Source organism: Rutilus rutilus (assembly GCF_951802725.1).
Source record: "Rutilus rutilus genome assembly, chromosome: 17".
NCBI classification, from domain to species: Eukaryota; Metazoa; Chordata; class Actinopteri; order Cypriniformes; family Leuciscidae; genus Rutilus; species Rutilus rutilus.
Genome location: NC_140230.1, coordinates 20,052,865 through 20,077,525, shown reverse-complemented (window position 1 = coordinate 20,077,525; position 24,661 = coordinate 20,052,865). Strand labels below are relative to the sequence as shown.

The window sequence follows — 24,661 nt, the reverse complement described above, 5'->3', positions numbered from 1 at the left end:
CTCCACCTGTCTCTGCTGGGCCGCGCAAGAAGAAGAGCCGCTCCCAGAGACCACCGGAGTCCGATGTGGCCTTCAAGTGCTCGCCGGAACCTTTCCCTCGAGCCTCGCTATCTCCTTCTCCGCCTCCCCTCCCGGACGCGCAGCTGCCGGCTGCCGGCCGCCGCCCGGACTGCCGCCGCCTCAGGGGATGAAGCGGACAGAGACGCCATCGGTAACAGCTGTTCCCTCCTGGCTTCGGATAGTGAAGAGTGGTCCGGATCTCTCCGTTCAACCTCCTCTTCGATCCAGGAGTCCAGTCGGATTCGGGCCGGCGTTGACACGGAACTTCTTCGCATCCTCACCAAGGCCGTCGACCAACTCGGCCTCGAATGGTCACTGCCTATGGAGCCCGTGCCCAATAAGCTCGACGGGTGTTTTCTGCCTAGCCGCCACCAAGCGCCCGCCTCTAGGTCAGCACCCTTCCTGCCAGAGCTCCACGCTGAGCTCTCTAAATTGTGGAACGCTCCATTCTCCGCGAGACTCCGCTCCCCTGTCTCCTCGACGCTTTGCCAGGTAGACGGAGCCGCCGAGAGAGGGTACAACTTGATCCCCCCAGTGGAGGAGGCGGTAGCAGCGCACCTTTGTCCGCCCTCTGCAGGATGGCGTTCAAAGGCTGCCCTCCCATCCAAAGCCTGCCGGGCCACATCAGCTCTTGTCGGCCGTGCTTTCACCGCCGCTGGACAGGCTGCTTCCGCCCTGCACTCTATGGCAGTCCTTCAAATCCTCCAGGCCGATCTCCTCCGTGAAATGGACGAGAAAGGCCCGGACCAGACTGTCGTTACGGATTTACGGAGCACGACGGACCTTTCCCTTCGTGCTACTAAGTCCGCGGCCCAGGTTATTGGAAGATGCATGGCCTCGCTCACCGTCACGGAGAGGCACCTATGGCTAACGCTTGCCGACATGAGGGAAGCTGAGCGATCTCAACGCCCCGGTCTCCCCCACCCGTCTCTTCGGCCCAGCGGTAAGCGGGATTGTCGACCGTTTTTCGGAGGTGCAGAAAGCTACACAGGCCATGAACCTCTTCCTACCTCGACGCTCGAGCTCAGCTGCAGGTCGCTCTCAAGCTCAGCCTCCTGCACGAAGCTCTACCCAGCGTCCATCCTAGCCTCCGTCTTCGCAGCGATGACAGGGCGGCCGCCCTAGATCGTGCTCTTCCAGCCGTCACAGGCCGCCTCCCTCGCGGGGACCCCGGCCTAAGATCGCGTTGAAACCTGACCCCGCGAAGTCCTCCTAGCAGCCGCAAAGAGGAAAAGATGGTTGAGTCCCGCAGCGGCCGGACCGCCATCAAAACGCTCCGCTCTGTCAGTCCCCTTAAAAAAGGCTACTACAGAAGTGTATACTGCAGCCAACGAGCCGGTTGTACAACCCGCTCGCCTGCACACAAACGCCATTTTTACGGCGACCCAGAGAAATCTCAAAAAGAGTATAATGTCTGGTTATCCGGCTCACGCCGATGGTGTTTTGAGTGTAGATAATGTGCCCACGTCCCAGTGTTCACCCCTACACACAAGCACGGTTCCCCCTGTGTCTCTCACTCCCACAGAGCCCACTCTCATAAAGCTGGCGCATGCCGCTCGAGTGTTACATGTAGGAAATGTGCCCACGATACAGTGCCCACACCTATCCACTGCCCGCTCTGTTACACGGTTTTCCCACGGGACAGAACCCTTAAAGCTGCCGCATACCAGTCATGTTGTGAATGTAAGTCCCCTGCCCGCTCACGAGCGCTCACACTTACTGATAAACACTTTACCCCCGGCGCCGCTCACGCGTCCCAGTTTTCTCGCCACGAAAAGTTCTCCGTCCAAAGTGACCGAGACATGGAGCGTAAACCGGCCAGCCATCGCTGTCAGCAAGCCGCCGTATTCAAGCATCGAGAGCGCGCTCACTGCGCCGATACCTCTGATTCAGGTTCTCAACCCCACGCAGTGCGGCGATCGGAACCCAGAGGCCATTCTACCCCTAGCTATGCATGCAGAAGCATGGGAAGCTATTCCAGGTGTGTCAGAGTGGGTGCTGAATACAGTAAAGCAGGGCTATTCGCTACAGTTCGTGAATATGGAAGTAGCACACCTACTTCGCGCAGAAATAGCAAAGCTGCTGTACAAAGGGGCCTTCTCTGGTACCGGTACCTTCCATTCACGAAGTGCATGGATGTGGCTCTCCCTCCCCTGAGAAATCAGGGTATGTGAATTTTGAACTATTTGGACGATTGGCTGATTCTAGCACAGTCGGAGATAGAACTTATATCTCACAGAACAGTGCTTCTCAGCCATCTGGAAAACCTGGGTCTCACGGTCAATTGGACCAAGAGTTCATTACTGCCCAGACAGTAGTCTCTTTTCTGGGAATCCAGAATCCAGGAATCTCTGCGATCTGACGGAACGCCTCCTCGTTTGGGCTCAGCACTCGCTGCGCTCGCTGAGAGCCGCGCATGTGCCTGGCCACCTGAACGACGGCCCAGACAGACTGTCCAGGGACAAAGTTCCCCCGGGAGAATGGTCCCTGCATCCTCAGGCAGTCCAGTTGCTGTGGCGCCTCTTCCGGTGAGAAGAGATCTCCTTTCTCAAGCCGGTGGTTCGATTTGGCATCCTCATCCAGAGCGCTGGTCTCTGCATGTATGGATAATCAACGGATACCCGTTGCCTTGCCAGAAGGGGTTGTGAACACGATCACGCAGTCTAGAGCCCCCTTTACTAGAAGGCTCTACGTGTCTAAATGGTCTGTGTTCACCAAATGGTGCGCCGACAAAGATCTAGACCCACAAACTTGTGGGGTCTCGTGGGTGCTTTGCTTCCTTCAAGAGCTGCTGGATATCAGGTCCCCCTCCATGCTCAAAGTGTATGTTGCGGCTATTGCAGCGTTCGCAGAGTCGATGTGCGGCCAGTCAATAGGAAGGAATGAGCTCATCATCCGCTTCCTTAGAGGAGCCAGGAGGATGAATCCCCCACGGCCCCCGTCGGTTCCTATTTGGGATCTTTCTTTGGTCCTGGAGGCCCTGAAAGCACATCCCTTTGAACCTTTAAAGACCGTGGATCTGAAATACGTTTCGCTCAAAACCGTGTTTCTGATAGCCCTGTCATCAGTCAAACGCGTGGGTGACATACACGCGTTATCTGTTAACGCCGCGTGTCTCGACTTCGGACCTAATGACTCTAAAGTCATTCTCAAACCGAGACATGGTTATGTCCCCAAGGTGATTGGCACTCCCTTCAGAGCACAGGTCATTTCTCTATCGGCTTTACCGGCATCCGGTAGCGAGGTCGACGGTAACCGCCCTGTCAGGGCGTTGAGAGTTTACATCACGCGCTCTGCCGCCTTCAGGAGCTCGGTGCAGTTTTGTTTCGTTTGGTGGGCGCACCAAGGGTCTCGCCGCCTCGAAACACAATCTGTCCAGATGGATAGTGGACGCTATTGCGGCAGCTTATGCGTCTAAAGACCTGCAGTGCCCTCTGGGCGTCAGGGCCCATTCCACCAGAGGCATGGCCTCATCGTGGGCTTGGTCCAGCGGGATTTCTATTCATGACATTTGTATGGCGGCAGGCTGGGCCTTCCCCTCTACATTTGTTAGGTTTTATAACGTGGAAGTTCCCGCCTTGCAGGCTAGACTTTTGTCAGTCTAAGTCATGTGTATGTTCTGCCCAGATTGTTCGTGTGCAGGCTACTTTCACTTGATTTAGCTCTCCTGGTCGAGCTGCACTATGAGGGTTGATATTCTTTCAGTACGGACCGGCTGCGCCGCTCTGTATATCCCCTACTGTGTGATTATGTACATGTGCTGGCCCACTCTGTTGGCCGCCTTATTCAAGTCAAGTCAAGTCAAGTCAAGTCAAGTCAAGTATATTTGTATAGCGCTTTTCACAATACAGATTGTATCAAAGCAGTTTCACAGTATTAAATTAAAATAATACTGTTATTTTAATTTAATATTCCCACTTATCTGTGTCCCCCGGGCCTCCCCTGGGACTTATGTGGTGGATGCTTGGCACGCACGGCGTTGACAAGGGGTTCCCATAGCGTAAGCAACTTACGCAATACGAGAGAACCTCTCGTAAGAGAACGTACTCGGTTACCTAACGTAACCTCGGTTCTCTCTAGAAGAGGGAACGAGTATTGCGTAACCTGCCGTGCTCGCGCCACGAGCTGATCTCGCTTCAGTCGATGAAAACCAGGTAAGCAGCCCCCGAGCCCGTCCTTTTATACGCTAAGCCACCCCCATTCTGGCGGGCTGTGGGCGTGACGTCACGCAGGGCTCAGTGGTAGGCTGCTGCAGTTGCCGCAGGGCAGCCTATGAGCGCGCTAGATAGCTTGCTCTAGGTCTGCTAGCTGCTGCACTGCGTTGACAATAAATACAAAATTAAGGATAATTTTTGGCTTCATATCTCGAGAAAAGATTACTTTACCCGTAGCGTAAGCAACTTACGCAATACTCGTTCCCTCTTCTAGAGAGAACCGAGGTTACGTTAGGAGTACGTTCCCTGGCAGTGGTTCAAATCAATTGAAAAAGAAAACAGTTTAAAACAAGAAAGAAGGAGAGTTTTATTTGTATTCAAAATTTGCCTTGTAGACAAAATGTGTCTACTGCTATTGGCATGGGATAAAATGGTGTTTATAGGTGGTAGATAAATATGTGTGGCAGCAGGAAATACAGTGCTACTATCACAGTGGTCGATTTGAGATGTGAGGCCGCTGTTTTCATTACAGGTCCTCTTCAGCTACATTTATTGTAAAACCGTTTGATCTCTCTGGATCCTCTATACCAGCAAAAAAGCCAATTGAATGCAAAAACAGCAAGACTGAGTAGTTTAAAATTCCACTCAATCCAGAGGTGAACCTCCATTTTCCATTAGATTGCTCATGCAGTTTTGTGATATTGTTAATGTTTTATGTCTGACAAAAATAATCATTATTAGGCCATATATACATATTAAGTTATCAAAAATATATTTTGATAATTTTTTGGATTAATTTGACCAATTAAGTGGTTTTAATAGGCTATGTATAACTGTTTTTATTATTATTATTATTATTAATAATAATCTTTTTAAAGTCACTGAAAAAAATGCAGTCTTGTCTGCTAATTGTGTTCTGGGAGTCTGGGTAATTGTGTTCTGGGTAATTTGTATGTGTTTTTGTAATTTAAAAAAAAAAAATATATATATATATATTTTGCTTTCAGTTTTAGCTCATTTTAGTACTTTAGAAGGCTTACATTATTTCACTTAGTTGCAAGTTTTATTTTATTTAAATTATTTATGTTCTAATTGATTTAATATTGATTTAATAATGTTTTATTTCAATTAACAAAAACGATTTTAACAGTTAGGGCGTGGCCATATGATCTCCAGAAAAATCCGGAATGGAATACAGCCGAGTGATCAATAACTATTTTTGTTAGCAAAGAAGAAATAACAAACTATCTGGCCACCAAGTTCTGTCTGAAGTGTGTAATCTTAATTACTTTTACTTTAAACGTTGTATTAAAATATCTCACTCGCAAATGGTGCTGTATATTCTGAAATATTCATAAAGGTAGACAAGAGTTTTATTTAGCCAATTAACTTTTAGCAAAAACAAAAAGCCATTTCAGTGTGTGGATTATTATTAGCATAACAAACAAACGACCATGATGCATTATCCACTTATCACCAAACATTATTATGTTGGTAAACCTTGAGCTTGAATGAATGTTGTTATTATGAAACACAGGTGTCCCTTTATCTCAACACACTTGAGATCAATATGGTGGCTGTTGAAGACTCTAGATCACTCAGTCTGTATTAAAAGCCCTTCAATGAAACCATTAGAACAGAGAATCAGCACTCACTTAGCGGCCTGGGGAAACAATGGAGGAAGGAGGGGTGGCATGGAGCAAATGACCACAGAGAGTTTACACAGCCACATAAACAGAGGTGGGTGGACAGTCTATCTATCTGCTATGCAAAAGAGGGCGACAGAGTCTTTTGCAACTGTTTAACGTGCTGAATGAGGCACATGTAATTAGACAGAAATGGAATCCAAATACAATGTTGTAGCTGATGTAGCTGATGTAGCTTTAGGGAAAATGAGAAGAGATGGGGAGAGAAGATAAAGTGAGATGAAAAAGCACTTACTGAGATACAGAAGAATGTTTTATGGAGAGTATTTACACACTCCTTTAGTTTGAGATGGCAAAGACAAATAGAAAGAAAAGACCATTCATACTGCAGAAGCATTTGCTCTTCATGAAAAGTATGTTCTCTCTAGAAATATGTTGCTAATGTGCTTCAGTTTATTGTTAAAGACCAGACACATGAGAGAGATAAATGGAAAAGGAAAAGTAGAAAGCATGCAGTGTGTGTGGGGTCTGTTGAATGATGTCCATCACTTGCAGGGGAATGTGCGTCCTGGTACAATAATAAGTCTGCTTTCCATCTCTATTGTAGCTTGAAATTCAGATAAACAGAGAGGAATTTCATTTAATGTGTGAGAGATTGTTCAATAACTGGAGTGTTTAAAAAACAAGTGCACTGGTCTGTGTAAATGAGAATAAATGACAGATGTTATGCAGGGGGATTACAACAATGGAAAGAAAGAAAGGGGTAAGATGGTTTTACAAAAATAAACAGCAACAACAGAAACAAAGACAAAAACAAAAAGTAATTTTTTCTTATACCCCAGTGACAATTTTTGGGGTTTATTTGAAGTATTACTGAACAAATTTTCGTTACACCTTTTTATATATATTTATATATATATATATATATATATATATATATATATATTTTTTTTTTTTTAAATCTAAGAAAGAAAGAAAACTTAATTTATAAAAAAAAAATACTAAGGGTATTTTAAAGCTTATTGTTGTTGTTTTTTACCTGAACACAAGAAATAAAAGACACTAGTTATTTGCAGTGTATTTGACTGCTGAAACAGATAAGACAGATAAGACAGATAAGGCGAAAGGATGGAGTAGGCCAAGAGGGATCTGTTGGGATGGGTGATGGGTGGAGAAGAATGAGGTAGCGAGAGAAAGAAAACAAGAGAGATAGATGACAGTGGAGGAAAGACAGATGGTGGAGTGACTTCAGTTTTGGTAGAAGTATTAATGGACACAGCTGTCACTTCTCTCTCTCTCTCTCTCTCTCTCTCTCTCTCTCTCTCTCTCTCTCTCTGTGTGTGTGTGTGTGTGTGTGCGTGTGTGTGTGTGTGAGAGTGAGAGAGCGAGAGAGAGAAAGAGAGAGAGAGCGAGCGCAAGGGAGACGTGCATGAATATTACTATAACTCTCCTAAAATAAGAATTTGAAACATTTGATTTTCATTCTCTTTTTCTCTCCCACTGTTTGATGAATCCGTTTTCAAGTTTTGAGTCATCATGTGGATGCAAAAAGCCTCTTTCTCCACTGACTGCCATTCAGTAGCAGCCAAATGCTCTGACTAAATATATATATATATATATATATATATATATATATATATATATATATATATATATATATATATATATATATATATTTATTTCAAGCAAAATATATAGTGTATTTCATTATATTATAGATGTTTAACCAGTGACCATTTTGTTTAATTATTTTAATAAAAATAAACATTTGTTTTGTTATTTGCTACATTTATGAAATATTATTAATTTATTATGAACATGAATGCTGACAGAGGTAGGCTATTATAGACCAGTGCTTCTCAACAAGGGTGTCGGGGCCCATAGGGCCCTCGCAAACATCAAAGGAGACCTCAAGATGACCTAAAAGGATTTAAAAGAAGACAAAACAAGTTTTAAAACGAGGTAAAACAGCTTAAATGGAAAATATTTCTTATTATAATGCACCCCTCAACAGCATTTTTTTTCTTTCCTTTTTTCTTTTTCTTTGAAGAACCAGTGTTCCCAGTCTTGGAAAACTAGAACATTTGAAATGTGAACTAGACCTAAAAAAGATAATGGGAGGCCATTGAGTCATACAATAATAATATACATCTTCTGCCATCTAGTGCTAATAAAGGAAACAGCACAGATTTAACATGCATTGGTTATGTAATTAAAAATAACACTGGCCAAAATTTTTTGTGAACTCATTAAAACCAAAGATTAATTCAATATCAAGACCTCTCTCTCTCTCTCTCTCTCTCTCTCTCTGTGTGTGTGTGCGCCTCATGCAGCATTAATGGCTTTTATCAAAGTGAATTAGGCATGAAGAATAGAAAACCTGAGGTATCCCAGTGGACTGCACATCAATGGAAAAACAGAGAAATGTAAAACACTCGCTCAACACCTGAGAGCAGAAAATTAGCCTGGAGACACTCCTCCAGATAAAGAACCCATTAAAGAAAGGACACATTAGCATAACATTATTGTTTGATTTTTCAGGTTATTTTTTTGATATTTTTCAGGTGCTGTCTGCAAGGAGAACATGTTTATTTATGCGATCACATAGAGCCACAGAGAATCTCAGGTTCTCAGAGAAAGAGAGTGATGGAGAGATTGGTAAAGACAGAGAAGGCAGGAAGAGAGGAGATCTGTAAGATTCAGTTCTCACAAGGCAACACCCATCTGAAATGTATTGGAATTGGAAATATAAAAAATGAGTGTAACTAAATATAAATATAAGACTTAATTTGCTAAAGCACAGTATGTTTATATTGACTTTAGCATGTGTTTTTGTTAAAGTCTGTCAGACATAAACATACACACTGATGTATTATCTGTACTCTCACAGGACACATACAGCTTCCACATCTGACAGTGTTGGGTTTCGATGTTTTATGGGGACTTATACATAATGGTTTCATTCTGTACAAACTGTATATATTCTATCCCATAATATCCATACCGTTAAACACAACCCTCACAGAACTTTCTGCATTTTTACGTTTTCAGGAAAAAAAATATTTAGTATGATTTATAAGCTGTTTTCATCATGGAGATGGAAAAGGTAAAAGTTAAAGACTGATTATTTTTTTCCAAAAACGACTATAAATACTTGTTATGAAGGGAGTGAGCCAGTAGTGGGCGTTTTTTGTATATTTTTTTTTTTATATCTGTTACCCAACAGTTACCTTTGATCACTTTGGCTATGTACCGATTCAAAGGCTGCATCCTTCGAAGGTCGGACTGAGAGTTGTTAAATGGGACGGTCCACAGCCTTACGGAGGACTGCTCTTGTCGCCTAGCATCTGTGACAGCTGCTGTTGATGTGACAGTAACATTTGTACGTTTGTTTTTTGAAAGTTATATTAAACTGTCTGAAATCAAAACAGGGCTCATAAACTGTCTAAATATGTTCAACATTGTCCATTTCTGTATATAATAAAAAGTATAAACTATAATCACATCTTAGTAAGATATTTATATTCATCTAGGGTCTGTTGACTGAACACGTAATACGTATGTGCATGACGTTACCGTTTTCACAAATTTGTGTTTTTGTGGTTTACGCGGAGACAATAACGGGATAATTTTCAAAAACGTGTACTTTAAAACCCGTTTTCAAAGGTTTGTGTTTTCTAGCCCACAAAACACTGTTGTCATGTAAGTTAATGTGTCGTGAAAATGCCCTTTTTAATATGCAGTTCAAAATTAAGAGTAAATAATTGGACACTCTGTGGTTGTCAAAACTGAGTCTTAATTGTACTTGAGCACCTGTGTGAACCCTGAGGGGAACCTTAAGGGTCGTGATGATCGAATCAGTCTTTCCTAATTCATCACTGTGACCCGAGGTCTAGAATCCAGAGCAGTCATTAAAGAGTTTCACCATCTGGACAGAATGTGAGGTTAGGTGAGTAATAAATGTTACATGGCTGTTTCCAAATAGTTTCTGTGTGTGTGTGTGTGTGTGGGTGTGTGTGTGTGTACTTGTACAACTATCTTTGTGAGGACCAGTTTGAGTTTTAGACCATTGGAGTGAGGACAAAGAGAGTAAAGTGAGGACATTTTGGCCGGCCCTCACTTTCTGAGACCCCTTTAAAGGCCTGTTTGAGGGTCAAGACTTGGTTTTAGGGATAAGGTTATAATTAGGTTAAGGGTATAGGGTAAGGGTTCGGGTTAGGCACTTAGTTGTGATGGGTAAGGTTAGGGTAAGTGGCTAGAGATTGCATTGTGTCAATGAATGTCCTCATAAAGATAGATGTAAGAATGTGTGTGTGTGTGTGTGTGTGTGTGTGTCTCTGTCTGTCTGTCTGTCCTGGTAAATCCTACTTTAAAGGGTCAAAATGTGTAAACCCAAAACATAAAACATTAAAACCCAATGGGTGTGTGTTTACTACTTGTATTTGCCATATTACTATATCTAATTGTGAATGGCAAGAAAAATAAATCTATTTTAAAAGTTAATGTGCCAGATATATTTTTTAATTGGGAAGTCCCAGTACAATATATTTATTATCTTAATATCAATATAAATAATGAATGAATAAATAAATAACATGTCAAAAGAGATGATTAAATAGTGCAAATCGACATGATCGTTAACTTTTTCACCCTTTTTTAGGCTATGTGAAGGCCAGGCGATAGTTTTGCCAACAAGATGGTAAGTAACATCAGTTAATAATTGATTGTCACTGTTGCACAATATTATCAGAGTACATTCACATTTGTTTTTCTTATCAGGCTTAGTCAATGAATTTCACATTACGTGTAAAACTCACATGTCTATAAACAGTTTACAATATTATTTAAACAGATTTAGGAATATCATCAACAGAATTAGATCAATAACATGCTTGTATTTTGACATTATAATTGTGAATGGAGATCTGAAATCAATCAATTCTCAGCAGAAAGTATAGATGACAGTTTATTGAATTTTCGATGTGGCAGGTGGTTAAACAAGGTTGTTGTTTTGAATTCTTTTCAGAAAGCTTTTCGTCTGAATTCAGCTGTTGCCCTGGAGCAAAGTACAGCCTGCTGTGTGCCACGGCCGACCCTTTTCTCTCTGCCACTAGCTCTGTTTGTGCAAACCTGCTGATTTATAAATATTTAAACCTAAAATCAGTCTGTATAGAGAGCATGACTAGGGTTATAGTGTTCATTTGGGGTGAAACATAAAGAAATATTACTTACTCTTCCTCATGTTGTTCTTTCTTTTTTTCTTTTTCCAAACAGCTCTTGAACCATACAGTGATCATAATGACCACGTCAATCTCCAAAAAGGACTAAATTATTGAACTCAATCACTACATTCCAACTCTTCTAAGAGCAGACTGAAATTTAAGTTGTTATTCCCTGATAATCTTCTGCCTGAAACCACAACCGGTGTGTGGTCAGATATGTAACTGTAGTGTTATGCAGGTATTACATCTTTCAGTCAGTCCAAACGATTGTAATGATGCTGATAAGTAGAAATGATTATCGACAAAAATATTAAAGTAGCACAATTGTATTCAACAATCAGCATATTAGAATGGTTTCTGAAGGATCATGGAGTAATGATGTTAAAATTCAGCTTTGTCATCACAGGAATAAATTACATTTTAAAAATAAAATAGTGATAATATTTCACATTATTACTGGTTTACAGTATTGTTGATCAAACAAATGCAGCCTTGATGTGGATCAAATACATTTCAAAAGTCTCAAAAACATATATTAAACAATCTAGCCCCAAACTTTTGAACGGTATTGTATAGACGTGCTTATATAGACGTGAATATCTTGTTAAATGTGATAAAACAGTCTGTAAAGTAAATAAATAAAAATAATTCTCAGTCTTGGAACCTTTTTTTTTTCACAGATATGGCTACTCGAGGAAGGTTTTGTTGTTTCATTGCCAGCATTAATGGCTGAAAAAAATCATCTAATGCTGCATGATAATTATATGTTATAGCGTATCAGTTTCAGCAATGTCTGATGGATAGACTTATTTTGTGTAATATTTACATCTTTTAATTATTAAACGAAGGGGATCATCTTATGCTGCTAAAAGGTTATTTGATTTATAAAGCTCATTATATTAAAATTCCTTGATTCTAGTCAGTCATGACAAATTTTGCTTAACTGATCAACCAGTCTCCAGTGAGAGAGTTTGCATTCCGTCATAAGGCCTAATGTAAACAGTTGCATCCTTTGATCCCTCTAAAAAGACTTTGCAGATGCCATGGAAACTAATCCAATTACAGTAATTCTTCATTGCAGTGTGCAAACTTGCTAATTTTGTTGCACTTATGCTTCTAAATGATTGGTAATTAGAGTGTTCATATTTTCGATCTGTTTGGTATTACTTACGCAAAGGCCCACAGGCAAAGAGAATGGCTTGTTTTTCTACAATTGTGGAGTTTTATTGCAATGTGTTAATGCTCATGGACACAGAACCACTAAAAGTTGATATCATACAAGGATTTATTTAATCTATAAAGAGTACAATGAAACAGTCGATGATTGTTTTAACCTAGAAGCATGTTAGAGGTGACCAGGTAACAGTCAGTAGCGTAGAATCTCTGATCTTCATCCAAAAACAGCATGTGGTTGAGCATTATACCTGATTTTACTTCACATCATACTCTTCCACTGATGTGTGTCAGGGTGCTTTTGCAGTATATTGACAGGACAGAGGTAACTGGCCATTGGGAGATAAGAGTTCAAAAGTCATGTTTTCACCCCAGACTGTGCCGTCTTCTTCTTGCGGGATGCATGTAATTGTGATTCCAGCGTAGTGACAGACTCAGGACCAGAAACAGATGGAGCGGTGTTGAGGTCTGATACTATGTAACTTAAGAGCCGTCTTGAGGGTACAAAATGTGGTACACCTGGTCGTTGAAGATGCCGGCGTAGGTGCTGACGGCACGAACTGTCTCGTCATACAGGTTTCTTGATGAGGGAGGAAAGAAAATGTCAGAACAAAATGGATAATGAGTCATCATGATCAGGGTGTTGTGAACATTAAAAACTCTTTATTGACCATGTAACTGTCTAAAAGCCCGGAGGAGTTGATAAAGGGAACCTTTGTGAGTACGGACTAGGGTAACATATAAAATTGGACTTACTTGGCTTTCTCTTCCAGCTTGTAGCCCTTGATGCTCTCTAAATAGCCGCTGGCAGTGCCAACGCCCTGGTCGTAGTATGACTTCAGGCTGTCCACCACAGTGGCAATGGTTCCCTTCTCCTCCTCCTCTGCCTGCCTGGGCACACGGAAGCTCTCCGCTCCTGCAGGGGGAGGGAAGTTTGCCCAATGTTTCATTGTCATTTTACACTATTATCAGCAATGGGGACATAATAATAATCTAACTGTGTGTGTACGCACCCAGAGCAAGGAAAGCAATGAGCACTGTGATCGCCAGAAGCTTGTTCATAATGCCAGGTATGTCTGAGGGATTCAGTAAAGCACTGGTTCAGATAATGACAGCACAAGAATGAAAATATAAATATGACCACAAGAGGGCAGTATTTTATCCCTTGTGACAAACTCAATTAAGTCATCAATAAGCTATAAAAAGCATATATATTCTGTTACACTAGATTGTGTCTTGTGTTGCTGAACATTACAAGGCAGTTTTAGTAGGATATAAACAATTCATTTTCATTTATTTTACTTTACTCTTACTTCAAATTTTTTTTTTGCAAGGTGCTATGGGTGCTATTCATAGGTGCTAAAGAGTCAAGCATCATAAAATGTGCAAAAATCTGTCCTATTATCTGAACATTTTTATAATGCCCTTTAATTAATACAAGAGGGAAAATATGGCTGTACTCACAGTTTCTCTTCTGCGGAAAGTGTGTCAGATGGGTTAGAGGCAAACACTCTTTGGCCTATCTTATATATATGGTTGCAGATTTATTGACCTGATAACCCAGGTGCCAAAGTGCAACCGTCTCAGATAAATGCTTTGTGAGTGTGTATGTGTGTTTATGTAGAGCTGTGCTTTTTGCTGGGGTTTGTTGTTAGATAAGATAGACTAAAATGAGATTACTTTGTTAAAAAGATATGGCTCTTCACATAAAGAGACAAACTGACTGATCACATTATAACGTGCTGGCTTTGATCAACAGTCTGACATTTAAGAATAAGGAAAGCTCATACCTAAACTCTTTTATTATGATAATACGCTACGATAGCATCTTTTATAATGTGTCCCATCCACCAGCAGACAGATAAATGCTCACAGGCTCTTGTCTTGCGTAATTGAACTTCAACACGTTTCCAGTCTAAGTCCTAAGTCTGTTTCACCATAGACACGTCAGCCTGTTAAGGCTACTTCAGGTTATTTGTGTAAAAGTGTGTTTGTATTTGGAATCAAGGTGGGATGTTTTCGAGTTTGTGAAATCAATTTCCTCCCAAACATGGTTGTATAATATCATGCTGTGGAAATGTTATGATATTCTTGAGCAACATGGAAAGATATGAAAAGTGAGAAATCACAGTGAGGTTTCTATGAACTTTTAGGGGGGATGAATGCATGTGTTATGCAATATGCCAAGTCATGAACCTCAGCAGGTGGTTACCATTGGGAGCTTCAGTTTTGACTGACACCGAAAAAACACTCTTGTTGCACACTTGGGGGCATTATTACATTAAAGAAAGGCAAAGCTTCAGTTGGTCAGATAGCCACCTTAACCCTTGTAATGCATTTAATGCTGTATACACCTGTTGCATTCCCAAAAAAGTAAGCTTATATAAAAATGTAATATTTTTCAACTAAAACCAATGTTTTAAGTTTTGAATGTTGCCATGTTTTTACCATGCTATTACTACATTTACACTCTCATTATTGATTACAAATTTTTTTAAATCTTTGAAATGTACAATTTTACAAGAACTACAGAAAAAGCCAGTGTAATGCAAGAAAACTACATGTTCTTTTTCTAACAAATCAAAACAAAACAGCATCAATATTACTCTGAAATGTTTTCAAGCAAAATACATTAATCTTACTTGCATAAACTTTAAGATGAAAAATTAATTTTCATCAATAGGTGGCAGCAGAGCTTTTTCAAATTTAGATTATTTGATCCATGAAATTTTGATCTACAGACATTAATTTAAGTCATTTTATTTTAATTCTGGAATTGTGTGTGTGTGTGTGTGTGTGTGTGTGTGTGTGTGTGTGTGTGTGTGTGTGTGTAGTCTAATCTAACTAATAGATGTAAAAAAAAAAAAAAAAAAAAAAAAAAACAGCATAATTTCATGTGTAAAGCCCCAGTTTACTTCTGGGTCAAAATTGACCCGGACGCAAAAGGTGTAATAATTTAGTTGAAATGGTTAAATTACAAAAAAAAAAAAAAAATACACTGAAAAAGATAAATCTGTGTTTTCACAGTCTTAACACATATCCAAAGATTAATTTGTGTACTAAAAACTATAGTAAAAAAAATAAAAATAAAAATCATATTCCACATTGGGGTTAAAGGGGTTAACATTGACACACTAGACTGCTAGGTGTTCTGTATGGTTGCTAAGACATTGTTTGACGGTTGCATGAGTTTTCTGGGTGGTTGCTGACTGTCTTAAGTCTCTGACATTTTAGACTGTCTTTTAGTCTCTGATCCTAAATATTTTTTCTTCTATTTTATCATCAGGTGAAAATCCTGTCCCATCACAATATCACACCTCTCCTCAATAAGTTGCACAATTTCAGACATTTATTTTTTTATTTTTTTTATTTAACCTTTATTTAACCAGGTTATCTCATTGAGATTTAAAACCTCTTTTCCAAGAGAGACCTGGCCAAGATGACAGTGTATTGACAGCGCACAGTAACAAATATAAACAACAAACACACATACATAAACAATCAGCATAAGACTACTTAAAAATATATATATATATATATAACCTTTATTTAAACAGGAAAAGTCCCATTGAGACACAGTCTCTTTTACAAGGGAGTCCTGTATAGCATATTCAATCATAGGTTACAAGACAATAAAGACAATAAAAGACAATACAAGACAATAAAATACATGTTAAAAGCAGTGACAGCAATTTATAGCATCTATTTCCAAAGATTTCATGTAATGTTTAAATTGACCAAAAGAAATCAAATTTTGCAACTTCAAATCAATCTGCAATGTGTTCCATGTGGAAGGGGCTGCATAACTAAAGGCCTTCTTACCAAACTCTGTACGGACCATAGGTACAGACAACAAATACAAATTACCAGAACGCAAATTGTAGGAACAGTTGCTACGAGACATATAAGTGCAAAGATAAGAAGGGAGCATATCCAACATAGACTTATAAATAAACATAAGCCAATGAATGTGCCTCCTCATTGATAATGAAGGCCATTTTGTCATTTTATACAAAGTACAATGATGTGTTGATGCTTTACATCCAGTCACAAATCTTAGTGCACTATGAAAGACTGTATCCAATGAAGATAAACATTTATCAGGCGCATTTCTATAGAGCACATTGTTTATGTTGGTAGTACAAACACAGGACAAGTTATGCTTCCAGGTTTATTGGTCATCATTAAGGGTTTCTACACAAAGTATGAGCAAATATAATAGTAATGCAAGTCAGTAATGCAGTCATGCTTAAACTTTTACATATCTGCAAAATGTTAATTATTCAAAAAACAATAAGATGGATCATACAAAATGCATGTGATTTGTTTTAGTACTGTCCTGAATACGATATTGTACATTAAAAATGTTTACTTATAGTCCACAAAAAAAAAAAAAAAAGCTGAATTTATACAAATGACCCCATTCAAAAGTTTACATACCCTTGATTCTTAATACTGTTGCAATCCTGTGTGTCATTACCTGGATTGTCCGACTGGTTTTTTTTTTTTTTTTTTTTGTATGTGTTTTTTTTTTTTTTTTTTTTTTGATGGTTGTTCTTGAGTCCCTTGTTTGTCCTGAGCAGTTAATGCCCAATGTTCATCAGAAAAATGCTTCTGGTCCTGCAAATTCTTTAGTTTTTCAGCAAAGTCTAGTCAAGTCAAGTCACATTTATTTATATAGCGCTTTTTACAATACAGATTGTTTCAAAGCAGCTTAACAGAGATAACAGGAAAATAACGCAAAAAAGTTTGTTTCCAGAAGAAAATAGCGTCACAGTCCAGCTTAAGTAAGTTCAGTGGTGTTTCATTTTTGTTTTAAAAAGTTATTCATTTAGAACATTTATATATATATATATAGCCACTCTGGAGTAAACCCTGATGTCCTCGTCCAGCTCAGTTCTTGTATAATAGTGTCAATGCAGGCAAATTGATTTTATTGTTGAATATTAAATTAAATGTTAAATTGAATTTCCCCAACTAAGCAAGCCAAGCCAAAGGTGGAAAAAGTCTCTTAATCATTTAACTGATTTGAATAATAGGAATGTATAATTTTCTATGTGTATTCCAGGTTAAAAAGGTGTGTTTTTAGTCTAGATTTAAACTGTCAGAGTGTGTCTGCTTCCTGGACAATGTTAGGAAGACTGTTCCAGAGTTTAGGTGCTAAATAGGAAAAGGATCTACCGCCAGCAGTCAATTTTGATATTCTAGGTATTATCAACTGGCTGGAGTTTTGATATCCCAATAGACGTGCAGGACTATAATGCGTTAAGAGCTCGCTCAAGTACTGGGGAGCTAAACTATTTAGTACTTTGTAAGTAATCCGCAATATTTTCAAATTTATACGATGTTTAATAGGGAGCCAATGCAGTGTTGATAAAACCGGGCTAAAATGGTCATACTTCCTGGTTCTAGTAAGAACTCTAGCTGCTGCGTTTTGGACCAGCTGTAGTTTGTTTATTATGCGGGCAGGGCAACCACCCATAAGAGCATTACAATAATCTAGCCTTGAGGTCATGAACGCACAAACTAGCTGTTCCGCATTTTTCATTGAAAGCATATGTCATAATCTAGATATTTTTTTAAGATGGAAGAATGTGGTTTTACAGATGCTAGAAACATGGCTTTCAAACTAAAGATTGGTATCAAAGAGCACACCCGGTTCCTAACCGACGACAAAGACTTGACAGAGCAGCCATCAATTGTTAGACAGTATTCTAGGTTAGTACATGCAGAGGTTTTTTGTCCAATCATTTTTTTTTTTTTTTTTTTAGAATTAAGTAAAAGGAAATTACTAGTCTTCCAAATTTTTATATCAGCTATGCATTCCGTTAATTTCTTGGCTGCGAAGAGATATAGAGCTGAATGTTGTCATTGATATATCATCGGCATAACAGTGAAAACTAATCCCATGCTTCCTAATGATATCTCCCAAGGGTAGCATGTACAGAGTGAACAGCAACGGTCCTAGTACTGAGTCTTGTGGTACTCCATACTGAACTTGTGATCGAGCAAAGCAGGATGAAGATGTCCCAAATATTTTTTTTTTTTTTTTTTTTTAGTACTGCCCTTCGGAAGCAACAGTACAACAGTAAAAGCAACAGTACAATTTACCTTGATTTTCAAAATCTCTTAATGCATTGTGTTTCCTTCTGGAGCATCAGTGAATTAACCTTTTTAAATAGTTGTGTTTGAGTCCCTCAATTGTCCTCAGTGTGGGAAGATATTAAATGTGCAAAATTTCCTGGAAAACTGAAGAATTTGCAGGACCTGAAGGATTTTTCTGAAGAGCATTGGGCAGTTTAACTGCTCAGGACAAACAAGGGACTCAAGAACAACCATCACAAAACAAACAAAAAACAGTCATGGATCATCCAGGTAATAATACACTATTAAGAATCGGAGTCATTTATATAAATTCATCTATTTTATGTCTTGTCATTGTATGTAAAATATCTTGATCAGGACAGTAACATGCATTTTGTATGATCCCCCTTATTTTGTTAAAATTAACATTTTGCAGATTCTGCTAGATGTATGTAAACTTTTGAGCATGATTGTATTATTATTATTATTTTTATTAGTTGACACTAAATTTCTATAATCCAAAAGCTAAAGGTGAAAATTGTATGAAAATAGCTTTTTATCAGTGATGGACAGAATGAGTCGAGTATACAGTAGTTGCTAATTTCTATTCTGTCAAATAACACATTTCTTCTAGAGTCTGATTCTTATGTTCATGTCAGAGTGGGACTGTGGACCTTATCAGTGGTCATTACACAAGTGTGCAGTGCATGTGTGAAAATTGACCTTTCAGGTTTTAAAATAAATACATCATGTTTACATTAATATACCTATGTTTTAGTTTTGTGCTACAGTAGTTAATCACATCCAAAACCAGGGTTTGCATTTTCCAGAGTTTTTTTTTATTTATTTCAAATGAATTTCAAATCTTGTTTCTTTATGAGGCATACAAAATCACATGACCGGATGTTATTTTTTTCTCTGCACTAAACAGAACAGTATCAAATACACAGATACAGTATATAGATGCAAATAAACTGTACTGACATGTTGACTGTGCTGGACACACAGCTGTCAGATCGTTTCAGATTTGGATCTATTATTAAAGCAGTGAAAATGCATGTTTGCTTGGTTGAAGTCAGTGTTTGATGAGCAGTGGACTCTAAGCCTCTTGAGGCAGGACGGTATCCAGCACTGGCTTGATGCTGGTGATTGCTTTGTCCAGGTGTTCGCCAATGTAGGGACGGAGGTAATGGCCATAAGCACCGAGAAGAGCCAAGCGAGCTTTGTCCACCACAGGCTCCAGCTCACCGGCCAGACCGCTGGAAGAAGCACACATGGATTTACTCACAGTTTCGTCACATGATGCTGTAAGAGCCATTTGACAAGTTTGAGGCAGCCCTCACCTGACAATTTTGACGGCGCTTTCCACTCTTGGGCTTTTCTTAAGTTCATCATAAATCTCCTGGGCTCTTCCTCCTGTTGGTGAGCTCTCTAGCATTGGCTGAGCTGAGTGTTTAACCTTTTCCCAAGCAGTGACAAGCCTCTTAAAGAAAACTGCCTTCAGTCCCTCATATTTCTCAACTAACTCCTTGTCAGGCTCGGGCCATTCCTGTGCCCAGACACACACCGACACTACAAGAGGAAGAAAAGACCTTGAGAATAATATAAAAGAGCACTGTGCACCTAAAACAGCATGCTTACCCACATTCATTGAATCATTTCTGGTTATTATGTGTGAAAACAGAATTTGGACCAGATAATGTGATGATAATGTAACGATTATGTGCACCTGGTAAACTGCTGTTCATCGAAACATGTCTACATGCTGAGATGCCACTTACAGGTAACATGTATTTATACAATACTAAATGTAAATAGACTTGTGACTTATTTTACTTCTTGTTTGAATTAAATCTGCTTAAAACTTCCATTAGGGTCATAATTTGGATGGGCAAATCGAAATGAACAGGCCCTCTGTTCTAAAGTATCTTTCTTTTGTACAGTTGTGCACCAGTTAACAAAGAGATCCAATTTTTAAGAACTAGTTTTTACCTTGGAGTGCAAGGATGAGAGCAAATGTCAGCTTCATCTAGGAGAGGAGACAGAAATTTAGACAAGATATGCTTGGAATATATTTGAATATCACCAGTTTTCTCTTAAAGTTTAACTCTTACATGTATTTAAAACATGCACAAACCAAAAATTCAAACGTATAAACAGTCAAGAAAATATGTTTATAATGCAATATGCATTGTTTTGCATTTGCAGCAAAAAAGAGAGATGCATTTAAATTCTTTTAAAAATAATGAGGCATTGTAATTAGTTTATCCCCATGTTAATGCATGAATGCATGTATAAATAAGAGCATCATAGTGAAGACTCACTTTACCTTGTGCTAGTTAGATTCCTGTAGAGAGAAATAAAGGACTGGAGTCAACTGCACCAGCTGAGTCTGCAGTTATATTGTCTGCCGTCCATCCCTATATCTGCCTGACCGCTTGACCAAACAAACGTCATCACACACACACACACTGAATAACTCACAATCAATCACACACTCATGCTGCATGTATACACACCCACGCGGGTGGACTTACTGTTCGGGCAAACATGTACACCATGGTTTGTCCACTCAAAGTCCACTGTTCCCTGTATGTGTATTAATAAGGCATGAGACTATACTTATGAAATCACTAATTAAAGACATTTATGTGCTCTGAGTGTTTCTTAAGGATATATTCATACACAGGTAATTTTATACAAAGCAGCTTCGAAAGCAAAGCAATGCAAAAAAAAAAAAAAAAGAAAGAAAAGCAAAGCTTTATATATATATATATATATATATATACTTTTTTTAATTAACGATATCCTTCCATTATTAGAGTGATGTTAGATGTATGAACCTAGAGAGAAACATTTCAGTTCAATTCAAATTTATTTGCATGGCGCCTTTCACAATACTGTTATTATAGTTTTGGGAGACCTAAAATATTACACTGGTTTTCCATTGACCCGCTAGAAACCTCTTTATAACGACCTATAGCGACCTCTTATAAACGTTGATGTGAGTGTTTAAAGATACATTAAGGATAAATGTATACACTTAGCAGGCACTTTTATACAAGCAGCTTCAAAAGAAGAAGAAAAGAAAAGCAATGCAAAAAGAAAAGAAAAGAAAGAAAAGAAAAGCTCTAAAAGAAAAGAAAGGTTGAAATATGGTTAATAAAAAAAAAAAGTAAATATTTTCCAGATCATTTTTGATCATTTGTTGGTATATATCCCAACAAATTTTCCAGATATTTTTTTTTATCATTTGTTGGTAAATATCTCTACCCATTATATTTCAACCCATTATTAGATGTTGTGAGATGTATAAACCTATAGAAACATTTCAGTTCAATTTAAATGTATTTGTATAGCGCTTTTCTCAATACTGTTGTTTTAGGAGTCCTAAAATATTTCACTGGTTTTCCATTGACCCCCTCTTAGGTGACCCTATCCCAGTTTCAAAAAGTCCTGCCTGTAAAGTACACATTTTATTAGTTCGTATTTCCCCGGGGTTTAAACCCAAAATCTTGCCGTTGCTAGCACCATGCTCTGTTGAGTTGCATGAACACAAATAAGAGACAAAAGAGACATTTTTGTAACAGTTGCAATCATAAATTGCACATGGCTTTTTTTTAATAAAAAGAAATACATATTAATATATTAAATATGTGAATATACTTCTCAACACAGAAGTCTGTAGGCAATCTGAAAGGCTAAATATTTCTACATTTTTAGTTTTTAGACATTCAAATAAACATTTCTCATTTTCTTACACATTTTCTTAACCTATTCAGAACTAAATTTACTGATTGTGCTTGGACAGCGATTTCTTTTTTTTTTGCATGAGTGCCAGAATCAATATTCTTGACTTTAATGTACATAAACTAAGGGTTGAGCAAAGGCTGTCCAAAGGTTGTGAAAAGCTTTCAACATGCCAAATTGACAAAATCAGACCCAGTGAACTTTCCACTTTGGAACATAACGTGTCTAATCTAAAACCCGTGGACCTTTTTTCTCCTTCTTTTACATTTTTTTAATTAGATTAAATATCATTATTCATATTCTATTCATGTAGCATTTTTGTCTCTCATTTTCTTCTTTAATTCTTTTCCTATTTCCTACTCCATCCACTGTTTCTCATTCAAAGATTCCACAATATCTTTGTTCTGTGATATTATCCAGCACTTTTATTAATTAGGTGTTAAAAGGAAACATTCTTACAGTTTAGTTGCACTTTTTACATTACGTCATGTTTGCATTATTGCAATGGAATGACTACATTGGTGGCATGATTCAGTGCATTAATTCCACAATATCAGTATACTTAAAGCTTAAGGTTTGATCGGGAGTCTTTTTGTTCCCTAAAGGTCTGTTCTGCTTATTTATCTTGGGTTGATCTGAAGGTGGGGATTTTTATTTTCAGTCTCTCCCAAAAGGAACTTGCACCATCTTTAGCCCACTCCATGTAAGAGTCAGCTGCAGATTTGAGATGGTCCTCATAGAACATGCCAGCGAAAGCAGAAACTGTGCTGCCAACATTTAGAACTTTAGTCTTTGTGTCCCTGTATCAGTCAGACACACAAACAAACACAGAAGTAAAACAACATGTCCATACTAAATTTTAGCAGTGAATAAATCATTTGTATTAGCTGTACCTGTACACCTGCTGTGCTCTTCCAAGAAGTCCAGCATTGTCTGGAGCAGCAGAAGGCAACGGGTTGGACAATGTCAAACACACTAGGGGGGCCATAGATTTACAGATGAAAAAATAAGTTGCATGATAGATATTTCCATTGATTTTTAAATCTATATATCTTTACTCTTTTATATCAAAAGCAGCGATAAATAAAATATATACATGCATAGACAGACCTTGCAACATCACCACCAGAATAAAGAGCACCAATCTGGACATCTGGCAGATCAATCAGTTGAGTTCATCAATTGGTAATAATAGATTTGGAATAGCTTACATATACATTATTACAGTATGGTGGTAACAAGTAAAACTTAAACATATATAGTACATATGTACCTTTAGAGTTAATGTAGAACTGGAGAAGTAGATGTAATATTTTTTTCTTCAGAAGAACTGTTTGCCAGACGCACTGTTGTTTTTCTGAGGGTTTTGCGATGAGGTTGTCTTTGGTTCAGTGTTTTCTTTGGAGAGTGCTAACTTGCTCCAGCAATGCTGTATTTGTATCAATTCAGATAAACAGATCACACCAGTTCTGAGTAGGCACTGTCTGCTGTTTACTTAGCAAAAACAAGCCTTTGTGGAGTTTGGGGTACAATTGTATATTTATAAACTTATATATATATATATATATACAAATAATATATAAATGTAAGTAAATAAATAAAAATCACAATTATATGTTACATATTTCCCGTGTTTCATTTGTGGGGTGTTCACTTGAAGGTGGGGTCGGGGTCCATATGGCCCTGAGCCATTTGACTTTCTCCATTAATCTTACGATATTTTAACTGGTTTTGGCCAAAGGAAATGCAAGAAAGATATGGAGAATAATATGCAGTATCAGATCAGTTCAACAGCATGACGTTTTTTGGTTTAGCAACGCATACAGCAACCTTCATGCTGTTCAACCTTCAACCTTCAACTCATCTGGTAACAACTACATATATACTGTATATTGTTACAATAATTTATATTTAAACAATAGTATATTGGTAGCTTTTTGGTATATATTCCTGTTGAGTGTAGATGCACAGCAAACCTTCCACAAAAGGTCTATAAATATTAGATTATTATATAAGCATCAGGGTTCGAATTATGATTTCATCTTTGTGGGGGTCTCTTTAAAAAAAAAGAAAAAAAAAAGTAACCTATGAGCAGGCGCAGTGTAGCTTACTAATGTAAATAATAAAAAAAATGTTTAATAAAAAAGCGTTGCTAACACAATTCAGTTTAAATAGTACATTTGGTTTAATTTGTTGTTTAATGAGGTCTAACATATGTTGTTAGTGGTGAGAATTTTCACGTGAATAAATGAGTAGATCTGACAATTCTAAGTGTGTGGTTAAGTGGTCTAGTGGCAGAACTTTTGCCAAGCGTATCAGAGGTTCTGGGTTCTAATCCGCACTTGTATAGGTTTTTTTTTATTTTATTTTTATCAAAACCGATTATGTTTATCAGTGGTTGTTTATCAGGCAAGGACACGTTTGTGTGCATTTTGTTTTGTAATTTCACCATAAATTTCTACGGTAGTCTGAAGGAAAAATTGCTTTATTTGTAATTTAAAATAATGTTGCTGATGATTTTTAGAGACCCCCACAGCTGTATAATTTTACTGCTTTCATGGGAGCTCAACCT

At 38.5% G+C, this 24,661-nt stretch overlaps 3 protein-coding genes across 5 annotated transcripts; all 3 read right to left on the bottom strand.

Moving 5' to 3' along the window:
• Positions 1-12,349: 12,349 nt before the first annotated feature.
• apoc2 (apolipoprotein C-II) lies at positions 12,350-13,848 on the bottom strand. 2 transcript variants are annotated; one of them, XM_084435310.1, is made up of 4 exons: positions 13,720-13,848; positions 13,269-13,331; positions 13,012-13,171; positions 12,350-12,835 (listed from the first exon to the last, which is right to left on the bottom strand). In XM_084435310.1, exons 2-4 carry the CDS (start codon positions 13,315-13,317, stop codon positions 12,739-12,741), a joined length of 306 nt encoding a protein of 101 aa, XP_084291436.1. In that variant the 5' UTR covers positions 13,318-13,331; positions 13,720-13,848; the 3' UTR covers positions 12,350-12,738. The 2 variants fall into 2 exon arrangements, with proteins under 2 accessions (XP_084291436.1, XP_084291437.1); XM_084435311.1 differs by having other exon boundaries at positions 13,269-13,351; positions 13,720-13,755.
• Positions 13,849-19,155: 5,307 nt separating this feature from the next.
• On the bottom strand, positions 19,156-20,919 carry apoa2 (apolipoprotein A-II). Of its 2 annotated transcripts, none has more exons than XM_084385999.1 (4): positions 20,669-20,919; positions 20,332-20,368; positions 19,683-19,911; positions 19,156-19,598 (listed from the first exon to the last, which is right to left on the bottom strand). In XM_084385999.1, exons 2-4 carry the CDS (start codon positions 20,366-20,368, stop codon positions 19,439-19,441), a joined length of 426 nt encoding a protein of 141 aa, XP_084242125.1. In that variant the 5' UTR covers positions 20,669-20,919; the 3' UTR covers positions 19,156-19,438. The 2 variants fall into 2 exon arrangements, with proteins under 2 accessions (XP_084242125.1, XP_084242126.1); XM_084386000.1 differs by having other exon boundaries at positions 20,664-20,733.
• A 1,234-nt stretch (positions 20,920-22,153) lies between these two features.
• apoc4 (apolipoprotein C-IV) lies at positions 22,154-23,560 on the bottom strand. The gene is made up of 4 exons (XM_084385620.1): positions 23,363-23,560; positions 23,200-23,242; positions 22,983-23,064; positions 22,154-22,889 (listed from the first exon to the last, which is right to left on the bottom strand). Exons 2-4 carry the CDS (start codon positions 23,240-23,242, stop codon positions 22,706-22,708), a joined length of 309 nt encoding a protein of 102 aa, XP_084241746.1. The 5' UTR covers positions 23,363-23,560; the 3' UTR covers positions 22,154-22,705.
• Positions 23,561-24,661: the final 1,101 nt, after the last annotated feature.